General features: G+C 38.0%; 1 protein-coding gene across 6 annotated transcripts in view; it reads right to left on the bottom strand.

Annotated features, from left to right (window-relative positions):
* Positions 1-16712, bottom strand: part of MLLT10 (MLLT10 histone lysine methyltransferase DOT1L cofactor) — a 256506-nt gene that overhangs the window by 176667 nt on the left and 63127 nt on the right. For all 6 annotated transcript variants that reach the window (XM_073677493.1, XM_073677487.1, XM_073677489.1 and 3 more), the window contains exon 2: positions 4753-4873. In XM_073677493.1, the coding sequence (XP_073533594.1) occupies positions 4753-4873 (121 nt within the window). The remainder of the gene's footprint in view (positions 1-4752; positions 4874-16712) is intronic.

Raw genomic sequence — 16712 nt, 5'->3', positions numbered from 1 at the left:
TGGGCATGTATCAGTGCTTTTTCTCCCCAGATGTTGGCCAATCAAAACATGGCCACACCCAATTACAAAATCTGTAATACACGCCCAGTTGGTTAAAGGCAAAATTTTCTTCTTTATTTCCAAGGGTCATAAGTTTGGAACGGAAGGACACAGAATATAAGAAAAACTTTTTCAGAATCAGTGGAGCAGGGCAATTGGAGGAGGTACACAGCTTAAAGGGACTGTCCTGGGCTTTAACATTGATGGACCATGAGACATTGAAGACCTATCCTAAGGATAGAAGTTTCAAAGACTAACCGTCACTTCCAAACAGATACCAGGTATGAACAGGTGCATACTAAGAGTAGCCACCTCCATATATAACTAACAAATAAAGTAGCACTCTGTAACACTTTAGTATGCAAACATGAAATATATGAAATTGCATTACTGCTTTAGAAAATAGGAAAAAAATGAAGATACTTAGCACATAAATTGGGCAATTCATGTGTGCCCAGCAGCCAACGACAAGGCAGTGCTCTTTGCTAGGAAACTTACCTAACATGCACCTCCCTGGTCTGCTAGCCTACAATTATGGGTAGGTAGGATCCTGCTGTGATTAAAACCGCCATAGGCTGATAGTTGGCTGCTGGGCATACATGAATTGGCCAATTTATGTGCTAAGTATCTACGTTTTTTCCTATTTTCTAGACATAATGCAATACACATAATGCTGAGAAGGTTAATAGGCGTATCAGGGCCAGTTTTTGCGAGCAGTCATAAGAAATAGGAGGGATTGGCTGCTCACATATCCCCACCCCAGTGTGTATGTATAAAATGGACACCGAGTGTCTGATTTAGTGTCTGTGGCTGAAGGTGTGGAGACCTCCAGCGTGTCTGTGCTACATGACACTGACTGAACAGGCGAATCCGCAGCACTGTATGGTCTGTTTAGTTTCTTGTTCTGTTACTTTGTGCTGGACAAGGCTGTGTTTTGTTTACTTTGAAAGTGCTGTTTATGAAGCCTGAATAAACCTGCTTTGGACATTTTAAAGAGACAGTATCCTGTGCCTACCTCTAACTCGGCTGAATGAGTACAAAACCCTACAATACATTTCATTAGTATTTGGTACCATTGCCCTTAAACTGAATGACTTGGGTCAAACGTTTGGGATATCCTTCCACAAGCTTCTCACAATAGTTGGTCGGAATTTGAGCCCTTTCCTCCTGACAAATCTGGTGTAACTGATCCAGGTTTGTAGGTCGCCTTGCTCACACCTGCCTTTTAAGCTTTGCCCATAAATTTTCAATCAAATTGAGATCAGGGCTTTGCGATGGCCACTCCAAAACATTGACTTTGTTATCCTTAAGCCGCATTGTTACCATTTTGGCAGTATGCTTCGGGTCATTGTCCATTTGGAAGACCCATTTCTGCCCAAGCTTTAACTTCCTGGCTGATGTCTTGAGATGTTGGTTTAGTATTGCCACATAATCTTCTTTTCTCATGATTCCATCTATTTTTTGAAGTGCACCAGTCCCTCCTGCAGCAAAACAACACCACAACATGATGCTGCCACCCTCTTGTTTCACAGTTAGGATGATGTTTTTAGGCTTCCAAGCTTCTCCCTTTTTCCTCCAAACAGAATGATGGTCATTATGCCCAAAAAGTTCAATTTTAGTTTCATCAGACTACAGGACATGTCTCCAAAAATTAAAGTCTTTGCTCCTGTGTGCATTTGCAAACATTAATCTGTCTTTTTTATGTTTCTTTTGGAGTAATGGCTTCTTCCTGGCAGAGTGGCCTTTCAGCCCATGTTGATACAGTACTCATTTCACTGTGGTTATTGACACAATCTTGCCAGCTTCCACCATCATCTTCACAAGGTCTTTTCCTTTTGTCCTTGGGTTGATATGCACATGTCGGACCAAAGCATTTTCATCTCTGGGACATAGAACCCGTCTCCTTTCTGAGCGGAATGATGGCCCGACATTCCCATCTTGTTTGTACTTGCGTATAATTGTTTGTACAAATAAACGAGGCACCTTCAGGTATCTTGAAATTGTACCCAAGGATGAGCCAGACTTGTGCAAGTCCACAATTCTCTTCCTGATATATTGGCTGATTACTTTTGACTTTCCCATGATGCTACAGAAAGATGCAGTGTGTTTCAGGTGTGCATTAAAATACATCCACAGGTGTGTCTCTAATTAACTCAGATTTTGCCAAAAAACTTATCAGAAGCTTCCGAACACATGACATCATCATATGGGCAGTCCAAAATTGTTTAAAGGCATAATAATCTTAGTGTATGTAAACTTTTGACTTTTCAGTAAGTAATAAAAATGCCTTGAAACATTCTCTCTCTCTCATTATTCTGGCATTAGGCAAATATTAAAAATTATGGTAATCCTAATTGACCTAAAATGGGAAAGGTTTATTCTGATTTCATGTCAGATATTGAGAAAAACATGCATATGTGTCTTTTTATATAGTTTATGTAAACTTCTGGTTTCAACTGTACATAGGCTCTCTGACCGAGCACTCTACCCATTAGCCTTTGGTGGTTTTATTCACAGCAGGATCTTACCTACCCATAATTGTGGGCTATCAGCCCAGGAGAGGTATCATATTAGGTTAGGTTCCCAGCAAAGACGATTGTCTTGTCATTGGCTGCTGAATTGGCCAATTTATGTGCTAAGTATCTTTGTTTTTTCCTATTTTCTAGAACAGTAATGCAATTCCAATTTCATATATTAAATGTTTGCATACTATAGCGTTACAGAGTGCAACTTAATTTGTTAGCTACCCTAAAGATAGGCCATCAATGTTAACGTCCTGAACAACCCTTTTAAATGAAAAAGTCCAGCGAAATGTCTTCCTTAAAGGGAATGAATAGGACAGATGTACTATACCTGCCTATCGTGCATGCATCTTGTCAGGCATGTGTAGACATATGATCAAGAAGTGAGTGGTTTACATAAATTATCAGCAATCCACTGCATATTTTTTTTATTCATCAGATTGACCCCCCACCCATTGGTAGGACAAGACAGTTGTGTGTGCCGCACACGGCTAAATTTAACAGTGCCATAGACTCTAAATGCAGCGGCAGGTTTCGTGACTTTAGTCATGGGTCCCAGCAAATGCTCTTAGAACTACTTCTACAGAAAGCCACATTGCTACTAGTAGGAAAATCACAATTTCTTCACAGTCCCTATCAGAGTTCACGCGGAACATGCCACGAAAGTGCCACAAATAGGTCATCAGCTAAGGATGATGCATCATGTGATGGAGATTTTTACATAATATGTAATGTAATAACTGGCAACACTGGATGTAAATTTGATTGAAATTGGCAAATTCACGTTGGATGAATGGATTTTGATAAAAAATTTGCTGCACTTATGGCCCAAGTGACAATTCAAATTTTCTATTAAAATCTGTTGCTGATTACAGTACCAGAATTGTGGGTGACATGCCCTCCAATCTCATTTACTTGCTTTGTAGAAAATGTAAGATGGATGTTTTGCTTGGAATACAGATTTCCATGTCAGTTGGTGGAGAATGCGGGCACATCCAGCTGCCTCGGTTCCCTTGGCAAAGCAAGCCAAACAGGAGGATCTACAGGATGAACGAAAGCGGCCACAGGTGAGATTTCTGTTGAGAATTGTGGTTCTGTGCTCCCACCTGGGAATGGATCAGGTGCAGTACTACGCTACTTCGGTTGCAGGGGTCGCAATTGCCCTGACCCTGAAGGCGGAGCTACTACGTGTGCAGGGAAACTGTCCCAATCTTATGGAGCATCGCGTTCTGGTGTTGTAGGATGTGTGAGGATGTGGGATGCCGCGTCTCTCACTGATTTCTCTGCCAGGAGAACATGAGACGCTGTGTTCCCCGGATGCCAGGCAACGCAGGACGCTGCTGTGTCTGGCACTAGGCAGTGGTGGGATGTTGTCCATTCTGCTGTGCAAGCTAGCATGGAGTGGTTGTCTGGGGATGATTGGGAGGTAATCAACACCTGTTCATTAGGCAGGCTATTTAACTCTGTTCCCTGCTCAGTCCTTTGCTGTTTTTTTGCAGTTCCTATGTGCTGTGGTGATGAGTGGTGCTAACAGTAGTGTTGCTATCTTTTCAGGGGTTTTCTCATTTTCTCTTCTGGTTACACTCCCTGGGGTTCTTGCAGAGGTACTCACCTGATCCTTGACTAGGCACTGATCGCGTCACTAGAAGCCAGCTGTTCGACGACAGTAGGTCTGGGAAGGGCTCTGCCAAAGTCCCCCTTCCATTTACTGGGAGCTGGGTGAAGAGTATTCTCGGCCCTCAAGGGCTCGCCTAGCTGGGCAGCTTGCGCCAAGTGTACCTGAGGCTGCGCCTTTGCTGGTTTGGTGCCAGTCTTTCTGGGTCTCTCTGCGTAGCGCATAACAATTTCTTGGAGTAAGTTTAGCAGAATTGAGGATTTTAAATCCATATCACTCTGTTCAATACAAATTGTGAAATGTATGAAAACGTCACCGCTTTCCAACAAACAAAATTCTCTTCTGTTTGAGGTCTTGTAAGAACGTATCCTTACACTCAGGGTTGGACTGGCCCACCAGAGTACCGGAGAATCCTCCGGTGGGCCCTGGCTTCTCCTTCAGGAGAGTTCATAATGACAACCTTGCAGCTGCTATGGCGCTCTTGAGTGGGTGAGAAAGGTGGGCCCTCAGAATCAAATCCTCTGGTGGGCCCAATATTCTCCAGTCCGACACTGCAACACTCATATGTATTGTTACCTTATCGTGCAAGCCATACTGTATCTTCATCAGGTTCCAGGGCCCTTCTTTTTTTGGTTCGCCATTCTCTGTTGCTGGTATCAGACTTCTTTGGGTTTTCCATGTTTTCTCACCAATTACTCTGTCAAAAAAGAAAAAAAAATATGGTGTAAAATGTATGAACTCAACCAGGATACGTTTGTTTTAAATGTTTACGTATATTTCCGTAAGGGTTCATTCAGACAAGCATATAACTGGTTTGCCATGGACCACACAGAGAGCGCACACAAGCCCATTATAGCCAGTGTGTTTAGAGGCGTTTTCCATGCGGACCGAGGGTATGCACAACTTTGGTTCGTTTTCTTGAACTACATTAATGCATTCAATGAAAGGTAGCTTTGGTACCCGACTGCAATGCAGACGAGCACATGGAGCCAGTCACATCTGAAATTTGTGGTCATGTTTAGCCCAATACTGCTCCCTGAACCCGGCCTAAGATTCATATGCATATGTAGCTCTTTCAAAGACAAGTCCAGCAATACCTTTACACGGCCAGTCCGTTCATCCATTACTAAGAAATCAGCTTTTAAATTGATATTTAAATGAGGCTTAAGAGCTATAGTAGATCTGAAGCCTCTGTCACTCCAGCTCTATTCCCCACCCAAAACCGCCTTCTCCAGCATGACTAACAGCCTCTACGCTATGTACCTTCAGGCAAAGGAGCCGTCAATCAAGCAGGAGAAGGCAGCGCTGGGCGGGGTCTAGACCTATAGTGACAGAGGCTTCAGATCTACCATAGCACTTCAGCCTTATTTGCATATCAATTCAAACGCTGATTTCTCTGCAATGGAAGAACAGACTGGTCATGTAATGGTATTGCTGGACTTCTCTTTGAAAGAGCTACATGTGCATATAAATAGTTTAAGCCTGCTGACAGATTCCCTTTAATACTGCAGCACCAACTGCATGTAAGCCGTCACAGAGCACATTGCTTCATTTTAGGGGGTTGTCCTCTTAGAATATTTCCAAAGTGCCGGCCATAACCAGCTTTGTATACAATGGCATTTATCACCTGTAGGCTTCTCTGATTTAAAAAAAAAAGTATATTGCGTAATTGCGCTACTTTTTTTTCCAACGGCCCAGTGTATATGAAAGTTTAATCTGCTGCTCTTTACTGTACAATTTTGGCCATAACAGCAACCAAAAAACATTTTTTTGTCTTCTTTTATGTAAATGGGGGCCTATTGATATTTAGTGCCAAAATGCTCTGCACACTTAGTCTAATTATTTTTGCCTATTATGTTTATAGCTCTAACATATTCCACAGCGCCGTACATAGATTGCGATTATTCACCTATTACCACAGGGGCTCACAATCTAATTTCACATGCGTATACACACACAGGGGTCAAATACACAGGAAGCCAATTAATCTAAACCAATATGTTTTTTTTTCCTAGTGCGTCATTTGCATCAATCTAAGACCTTATTCAGACATCAGTAATTTTTCTCTTATGCAAAAAAAAATGAATCAGTGTTTTGGATCAGATTTTTTTTACCATCAGTGTTTCATCTGCGATTTTCTAATATGCTTTTTAAAAATAAAAATATAATTGCAAAGCTTCTCCTGCACATAACAATGTTAAAAATGGTTAATACATCGAGTGTGATTTTTACGATTTTTTTGATGTGTGATTCAGATCAAAAACGGACGAGTCTGTGCCTGTTTCTCACTAAGTCTGCAAGAAATGTAAAAAAACGGACATGTGAACATCTATGTATAAAGGCTTCACGTCCTACCCATGAAAAACAGAAAACCTACGTGAAAAATGGACATATGAACGGAGCTTAATGCTGAGTTTACATAGCACGAAACATGTCGATAACAGGCCTGTTTACACAGGCTGATGAACACAGAATAATCATTAATACCGATCGTTCTGTGCTCCTAAAATATCATGTTATCGGCAGCACATCACCTGTTTACACAGGACAATGTGCTGTCGAGAATGCTGATTTTTAAACCTGTTGAAAGATCATCACACCTGAAAAAGTAATGTTTCGCTCGTTCGTTAGGTATTTACCTGCCTGGTTAAACTGGACGACAATCAGGGAACAAGAATCCGTAAGATGCTTGGTATTAATCATTAATACCGATCTTTCTGTGCTCATAAAACATCATGTTATTGGCAGCTCATCACCTGTTTACACAGGACAATGTTCTGTCGAGAACGCTGTTTTTTAAACCTGTTGAAAGATCACTGCTCCTGACAAAGTAATGTTTCGCACATTCGTTAGGTATTTACCTGCCTGGTTAAACTGGACAACAATCAGTGAATAAGCGTTCGTAAGACCGCTTGTTTCCAATTATAAGCCTGTATAAATGGGCCTTAACCAAATCTCTTATATTTTGTTTTTTTTTGTAAGTCTGATTAAGATTTAATATGCACTATTTTCACTGACATTTTGGTTTCTGTCCTATCTTGTAAATAGAAATTCAGCCAAATAGTAGAAAATGTTGCATGTGACCTCGGCATTAATCCCTGTTTATAGCACAAAGGTTTGTGTACATGACTGTAAAAATTGCCCCCATGTTATTCTATGGGGCCATGCACACGTTAGAGGTTTTCCTCAGACCGAGTCTATCCAAAGAAAAAATCGCAGCATGTAGGAGCTGCATCTGATTATTGGAAATGCGTATCTATAGATCCGTGGAAAACATCGGACTGCAGACGGATGACATCTGAGTGCCGTCCGATTTTCACGGACTGACAGATTGGATAAGATGGAGATTTTCTTCTTTTTTTATTCTATTCATCACATCTGATAAAATCGGATCGCACTCCGATCAGAGCGTGATTAGCATAATCTGACCAATTTTTTCGGATGAAAGAAAATCGGCCCAAGTATAAGAAATTAGACTGACCCTTTAATAGAGGAGGAGGACGGCATCACTGCACATCACAGGCAGCATTTTCATTCAAAACATATTACAAAAAATATATAAAATTCTGACCTTTTTTGCAACATAATATTATAGGAAAAATATATATATATATTTAAATTTTTTTTACTTATTAATTTTTTATTTATTTATTAGTTTTTTTAACTAAGCAGTCTTAAAAACTTGCTATTTGTTTAAAAAGTATCAACCGCCGAAGACTTTCAATTTTGATTATTTTGCAATATAATATAATTTTTTCTGCAAAAGAATCAGCACACATATATATATTTTTTATTATTTATTTATTTTTTAATTATTATTTTTATTTTTTATTAGTTTTTTTTAACTAAGCAGTCTTAAAAACTTGCTATTTGTTTAAAAAGTATCAACCGCCGAAGACTTTCAATTTTGATTATTTTGCAACATAATATTTTTTTTTTCTGCAAAATAATCCGTAGTATAATAAATGATTATATCGTCACGATGCACGTGCGTCGCTCTCCTCGTTACTGTATTGTGCACAAGGGGTTAATCAGCCTTCCCTTCCCCCTTTCTGGAACCACCCATTTCCAGTGCAGTGACAGTAAAAGGAGAGGGGCAGCTGGCAGGCCCTGGATTACAGAGCTGGGAAGCAGAGGCAGAGCTGCAGCCTCTGCTCATCATTAACCTCTTTGTTGCTGAAAAGCAAAGTGTGAATAGGATTTTATGAGAGTACAAGCAATAAATATGAGAGAGTGCTGACACCTACAATGAGGATTGGCGATCACAGACTTTAATAGCAGATATATAGTTACAGAAAGCGTGCAATTAATGGCTGATTTAATATTACGTGCATCCTGTGGATTGCATATAAAAAGCTCAGGGGAGATTTCAGCTCCTTGCAACCGAAGAGGAAAATGATAAAGTTTTGGGCGATCGAGGGTTTGCAGTCGTAATGTTCGATGCCACCAATGCTGCCTGTTTTGTAAACTGTCTACATCAACGCAGCGGAAAACAAGAACCATCTTTGTGCACAACTTTGTGTCATTGTGTAACAGCATCTTTCACATGATAAATGAAGCTCATGGTCCAGTGCCTCAAATTAGTGCAATTGGGGGGGTTCTGTACCAAATAACATCAATTTAATGCAATGATCCTCGCTTCAAAGAGCTTGGCTCAACTCAAGTGTATGCATGAGGCCACAGATGTTGTGAATCCAAGAATATGTCTTCTCATGGAGCCAAGGAACTAACGAGACAGTGACCATTTTTTTGTTGCCCTCTTTATTTTACACTAGTGGACATAATCCTGACAACGCAATACTGAGTCAATGGCGCTGGCTTTGTCATTTCTATACATTGTTTACCTGCTGGAGGCCTATTATCTAGCGACATTCCTTAGATAAGATGGTTGTTTGCAGAGGGCAGTCTATTGTCTGACTATTCTGTTCAAATATAATAAGTAGCGTCATGTCTACAGCCAATAATTTAGGTACTTTTTTATTATGTAATACCATACATTGATTGTTTTGTATTTTATAAACCGTGACTGTTTCGGTTTTTTTTTTACATTTTTCTAAATGATATAAGACATGGATATCTGATTTCAGTGATCTGTTGAGAATCTGTTCTTAAAAGTTAATTTATTTTTATTCTTTTTTTTTATTATTATTATTATTATTATTATTATTATTACTCATTAATTCATGCGGCTTGTCAATTATATTAGAAAAGAGATTCATCAAATTGACTAATTTGCAAACTAATGCAACATCATTTTCTTTTACCAAATTTATCAACAAATATTGATATTTCTAGTATTTTAATATTTCCATTTAAAAAGTTATATTTTTTACGAAATGTTTGGGGCAGTCGAAATGGCACGCAAGTGTGAAAGTAGTCCAAGTCCGACACTACATAGCGTCCTAACACTAAGGGCTCGTTCAGATGAGCTTATAATACGGACATGTGATGTCCGAGTAAAAATCGGACAGCATGCTGAATAATGTCATTCAACAGGACTGATCAGGGCGGAAAATAAATTTGCGGCATGCACTATTTTCTCCCTAGTCTCGGGCGCACAATAAAAGAAATCGGATCCCATACGGAACATCTGTGTTGCATCCGATTTTTACAGATACATTGCCATTATTAACCCAGATATTTGATCATGTACATCTTAAAATGTTGATGTATAAAACCGTATGGCACATAAAATAAGGACAGTTTTCTGGATGAAAATCGGACAACTTTTCTTATGACACTGACCTAAGACCCCATTCAGACTTGCGTTTTTCACGAACACCTACCAATTATAGTCTATGAGGTTGTTCATATGATTTTTTTTAATGATTTTCCAAAATAAGACTTTTTTTAATCCAATTGGCGGATCAAACGTGCCCTATCGAATCAATAGGTCTGTGAAAAAAAATCAGGTTCCATCTGTGTGTTATCCCGGTGACGTCTTGTTTTTTTTGCTTTAATGGAAGAGAACTTGATTATTTTATTTATTTATATTATTTTATTTTTTCAATTATTTATTTAAAAAAAAACGGATGCTACACTGAGGGTAAAAAGAAAAAAAAACAGACCCAAAATGGATGAAAATCTGATCGGGAATCTGATAAAAAAATAAAAAAAAAGGTCTGTTTTTTTTTTTCTACGTCAAAAAAAATAAAAATAAAAGACATCTGGATGAGGCCTAAGAGAAAGAGATAATATATAGATTATATCTGACATTTACACATCTGTTTTTACCAGTGAAAGTTTTTTTTCTATCATGACCAAGTAAATAAGTGCACGCTGAAGGTCCGCTCTATTCATGTCTTATTTGCTGGCGATGTAACACCGCGGCCTTGAATTGTACATTACAGAGACCACCCTAATGTAAGGAAAATTGACTCAAGGTCTAGGCTTTATTAGCAATTTAGCTGTTCCAAATTATAAAACACTCTTAGATGCATTTATAAAAAAAATGTCTTTGTTGGAGAAATGTCTGCTCCCTCTCCGTTCTACCCATTTGCACCAATTCACTAAGTATCCTATGACTTTTTACTTCCCCAAGGAAAAAGTGCTGAAATTGTGAAATACAAGAAATGTAATTAACCACTAAGATAGAGGAATAAGGCTGCGTGCCCACTATGCGTTTTTCAAGCGCTTTTGCCTTGGAACTTCCGCAGTGAAAATGCTTAAACAAAGCTTGGTAATACGTGCCCCGTGGTCCCCAATGATAAGCCGCATGTGCTGTGCACATGCTGCGGAAATTTCCGCTGCGGATTATCATTGCGGAAAAATCCGCAGAATGTCCATTAATTTTGAGGACACGCAGCGTAATTGCCGCCATTGACTTGCATTGAAACGCATATTATCCATGTCAGCACATGTGCACATGCGGATATTATGCGATTCAATGTGCGGATGGTACCCGGGTCTGGAGAAGAGGAGACTCTCCTCCAGACCCGGGTACCATAGAAACTGTTAAAAAAAGAATTAAAAATAAAAAATAAAGATTATACTTACCTTCTGATGGCCCCCGGTCTCCTCAGCGATACGTCCGGTCTGTTGTATTGGTCACGGTGGTGTGAGGATCTGCCATGACGTCATTTAGTCATGTGACAGGTCACGCGACCGCTGACGTCGCATGACCTTTCACATGACTAAATGACGTCATGGCAGGTCCTTTCACACCACCGCGACCCATACAACAGACAAGATGCAGCTGAGAAAACACCAGGGGCCATCGGAAGGTGAGTATAATGGGTTTTTTTTATTTTTTACCATTTTATTATTTTTTTAACTATTAACTTGGTCACACTATATATGCTGTTTGCATGGATTTATATAGTGTGACCAAGTTGTCAAGCACTTTCCAAGTGATGCTAAAATCTCTTGGAAAGCGCTTGTCAACCCGCATGCAGAAATGCATGTGAAGAACGCTTCACATCCGCATGTCCCTGGCAGGAAAAACGCATGTACAATCCGCATGTACAATCCGCATGTACAATCCGCATGTACAATCCGCATGTACAATCCGCATGTACAATCCACATGCGTTTTTCCTGCCAGGGAGACTCGGAAAACATCTGCAGCATTTCTGCATCGTGTGCACTTAGCCTAAGTGTTCTCATCACGGCTGTAGAAGGATGCTGTAAATATAGTACTTCAAGATGCTGAGGGTAATTGTCAGCAGACAGGTCTGAAACAGGTTTTTTTTCCTCCATATCTCATTAAGACATATTTTACAAATTTCCGTGTATATATCTTTTATATTTAAAAAAAAAAGGGAAAAGAAGTGCAGAATATTCACACGTATCACATAAATACGGGGGGGGGGGTAAAAGAAGACGCGTCCATTCCAACTGTCTTCACGTGTTACATAGATAAAAAAAAATTGATTTCTTGCATTTTCTTCATTTTCTTAAAAGTATCCAGTTATATATTAAAAAAGATTATTTGAGAACTAAACATTTTCCCTTTTTTTTTTTTTTTTTCCTCGTCCTACATTCACGTTATGAGATCATGGTGTGATGATTACTTGCTAATTAATTTAATAGACAGCATGCACAGTTAAATATTTTTTGCCATTGAGTGAAAGGTAGGGTGCACTGTTATCTTTAACAAGTGAACAGTAGATTAAAGACCCCTAGTAAGACATTTAACATAATACACTTCCTAACAAAAAAAAAGCAGATTTGGTAATCCTTTCATGCAGTTCTCTATATTTAGACCACGTATTCCCATGAAGATTATAAACACCATTTTTATGATTTTCTAATTCACGTGTGTCGGCTTTAACATATTTGCCTTTGCGTTGCCAGGGAAGATAAACCAGATCCAGACCGAACAGTGTATATTGTCCTAATCTATTTTTTTTTTGCTATTCCCCATGAATAATGCTAGACTTGTTAGGCGTCAAGCCTAAATAATTCACTCAATTTATTTTTTAATTTTTTTGGGAGGTAAATGCAGTCAACATTTTGTTGGTATTTTTATGTTAATTTTTTTTATATTTTTTATTATTTATTTTTGTATTTTTTTCTATTTAAAGTATAAACAATACAATACACCTTTATGCCACTTGAAAAAAAAAGATCCACCCCCTTAAAAAAACAGCACATAAATGGGTTAAAACTATTTCATTGGTATTTTTATATTTTTCTTTTACATATTTTTATGCTTTTTTTTTCAGATTTTTAAAAAAAAAATATATATATATATATATATATATATATATATATATATACCTTAATGCCACTTGTTAAAAAATTATCCCCCCTTCAAAAAATAAAATAAAATTAATAAATGTGTTTATTTTATGGCTTTTTTTTAAATATTTTTTTATTCTGTTTTTTTTCTATTACAAATATATGCAATACACCTTTATGCCAATTGTTAAAAAATTACCCCCCCTCAAAAAAAATAAAACAAATAAATGGGTTAAAACTATTTTATTGGTATTTTTATATTTGATAGTGTTTTTTTTTAAATAATTTTTATCATGTATTTTTTATCCATTTAAAATATATACAATACATCTTTATGCCACTTGTTAAAAAAGTGACCCCCCCTTAAAAAAAATAAAATAAATAAATGGGTTAAAACTATTTTATTAGTATTTTTATATATATATTATATTTTTTTATTTTACTAGTTAAAATATATACAATACACCTTTATACCACTTGTAAAAAAATGATTCCCCCTTCAAAATAAAATAAATAAATGGGTTAAAACTATTTTATTGGTATTTTTATATTTTATGTTTTTAAAAAAAAAAAAACATTTTATATTATGTGTTTTTTTTTCTGTTTAAAATATATACAATACATCTTCATGCCACTTGTTAAAAAAAATTATCCCACCCTTAAAAAATAAATAAATAAATGGGTTAAAACTATTTACTGTTAATTCTCCAAAAAAAAGTAGAAGACAAGTGGTCGCCCTGTGCTGAGAGCAGAACGGACCCTTTAGTGGCTTGAACTAATTTAACTGGAGATTCCTTTCTGACATTTAGGAGCCTGAAATTTATATTTTAGGTTAAAAAGCCAAATATATAATATTTCTACTTGCATCCAGTGCAGATGTTCATTTGAACTGAATTTGCTGAAAATGAAGAATAGTTTGAAGAACTGATTTTAGTTTTCTTCTTTTTTTTTGTTATTTATTATTATTTTATTTATTTGTTTATTTTAATGCAGTTCACCAAAATATTTAGTATTTCTAGTAAATTTATACTTACTAATCCAAGTGGTGTAAAACCTTCACGCTCTTCCCAGGGAATATTTTGGGAATAGCTGTGGCTGGATTCTTCCCATTGAGGAGAACCCTCACACAATGTAATACAGAAAGAGCTTGATCATGCTGTGCCTTTGGGGAAAAAAATCCTTGTATTGCAAGGGCCCTAATGTGCTTTTTTCCACTTGATGCACATGGAAAAAAATCATTAGGAAAACAGCATAGAGGTTTTTGTTTTTTTCTTCGTCTTCACGGGCAGTGAATTTCAGGAGGAGGGGGCTTCTATGGACACAAGTAACGCTCTTTATTACTGTATAGATTGTCTTAAAATATATTTAATACATCTGCAGGTGGCATATGACCATATAGTGTATCTAAGCTTAAAAATATCTGGGGGAAAAAAATATTATATCAGCCGTATATCTCAATGTTTGGAAGCAAAAAGTTGTATTAATGATAAATCCTCATCCTGAAAAAAGTCTTCTGTTAGAAATAATTGCTTAAAATAAAAGTCCACTTTACCCTCCAATGTAAATTGTATGTAATGTATAAAGTATGAATTATATAATGCAATTACTCAAATATATAAAAACTGAAAAAAAAAGAAGAAAAAAATGAATACTTTGGTAACATATCCTCACCAAGTATCTAAACTGAATATGTATTATATAAGACTTTGTTCGCACAGAATTTGGCCTCATTAAGACGTCTGATTTTCGCACACGAAGGCGATCTGTGTTTTTCAGAGATTGTTTCAAACTTGGGGCCATTCATATGTCTGATTTTTTCCTCTTACCGAGTGGTCCACGAGTAATTTCAGAGTATGCCCGACTTTGATCCAAGGGTCGGATCAAACTCGCCAGTGCAAGTCAATAGATTCCTGAAAAAATTGGACCTCACTTGTATGAAATCCAAATGGGGTCTGATTTTCACGGACTTTCAAAATGAAGAAGGTGGGGAAATATTTTTTTTTTATTTCTCCAGATATGAGAAAATCGGAAAACACTCGGACCACACTGATCAAACTCTGATCAGAATTATCGGTCCGATTTCATCATATGTGAAAAAAAAATGAACATCTGAATGAGGCCTTTGGGATACATTTCCGGCGTATATGTCAGGAAATCCTCCAGCAAATTAGTGTAATATTGTGTATTATTAGTGTATATTTATGTAGTATTAGTAGGGTTCTTTTGGCGTGTTTTTGGCTGACATACCTTTTTTTTTCTCTTTTAAAGCATTTAAAAATCCATACTGTCCATACAATCGGATGCCACAAAAGTTCATGTGCTGTAGAGAACATGTTATTTTACCATGGGAGTCAATGGCAGACATATAGACACATGGTGGCACTATTCAAACTTGTTTGCCCAGGAAACTAAATGCTGGGCGAATATATAACCAGGACATGCCGGTGCCGTATAGTTACTTTAAGGGCAGGTTCACACGAGTCTCAGTCGGCGTTTCATCCAGAAAAGTGGGACGATTTTTTTCTCACTTGTCATCGGTGTGCAATCCGTTTTTTTACTCAGCCGCTATTAATCATTTACAATTTCCTATGTCACAGAATTGCAATGTATCTGTAAAAATCCGATGCTATACTGCGGCACCATACGGCATCTGATTTTTTTTTGCGCACCCATAGACTTAAGTGAAACTCATCCGATTTACGGAAGAAACTTCTTCACACGCTCTGCCCCATTGAATAATATTGTTCCGACTACTGTTTGCTTTTTCCACGGGCTGCACTCAGACCAAAAATATGGCCGTGTAAATGAGCCCTAAGTCTTTGTCCCTTTTCTGAATATCCCAGTCTCCGGGGTGCAGTTTTTAAAAAAAAAAAAAAAAACAGACTTTGCTCACCATCCCCGGGTCCAGCAGTGAATCTCCGCGGCTGCTCCCGGTGTCAGGTATTGGCTGTAGCACTGATGTCATATCAATAATGTGGCAGCCAATCAGTGACCTCAGCTGCTCTGAGCAGTGCATTTCGTCTACATGAGTAGAAGCCACTGAGCTCAATGGCTGGCTGCCGTGCTGTTAACATAATGTCAGCGCTGCAGCCCATCACTGACACCAGGAGCCGCAGCGGAGACTCAGCACTTACTTGGTAGTAAAGTGCGATTTAGTTTTTTTTTTACATATGTATCAAATTTTACTGTAAGAGGATAACCACTTTCAGCTGGCCATGCACTCTCCCGAGTCCCTCGTACGTCTGTGTGCACCTCCTCTGAACTCCTCTGACACAGGTTTATCTCCCGGAGAACAAACCGGAAACCCAACATTCCGGAACCTTTTTTTCCCCAACATAATTTGTCGGGAGAGAATCTAGAAGTCTCCATGAACACTGGACTGCTGGTTGATCCTACCGGGTTTGGATGAAATTAGTCTATGTGTATGGGGGCTTTTACTTTGCTCGTTGACTCCCAAGTAGTGTAAAACCAGCCTTAGGCCGACCTTACTAAGAAATGTAGGACTTGCTTTGGGAAGTAAGCCATGCCAGTATTGCCTGATGGTAGCCTATCCCGTATTTCTTATGACATATTTTTGGTGGCTGGAGATGGTTTTTGCCCAAACAAATGGTTATCCATATTTTGTGTATATGGCCGGCTTACAAGCTGTCTTTACATAAACCATTCGGTCTGACTACTGCAGTACGGCCTAGTTGTCAGATACTGTTTTAGTGTAAATAAAAGCATAATTTATTATAATGTCCAGATGGCTGTTTTTACCTAAGACGTCACATAATCAGCTGGAAAATCCCCACAGCAGAGCAAATCTTTTACAGATCGACGGCAATTAGCCTCTTGGATGAAAGCATACAACTA

This window comes from Phyllobates terribilis, unplaced genomic scaffold (assembly GCF_046119375.1).
Source record: "Phyllobates terribilis strain yellow unplaced genomic scaffold, ASM4611937v1 Scaffold_4__5_contigs__length_816908805, whole genome shotgun sequence".
NCBI lineage: Eukaryota > Metazoa > Chordata > Amphibia > Anura > Dendrobatidae > Phyllobates > Phyllobates terribilis.
Note: the sequence above shows the minus strand (reverse complement) of the source record. Positions and strands in the feature narration are given on the sequence as shown.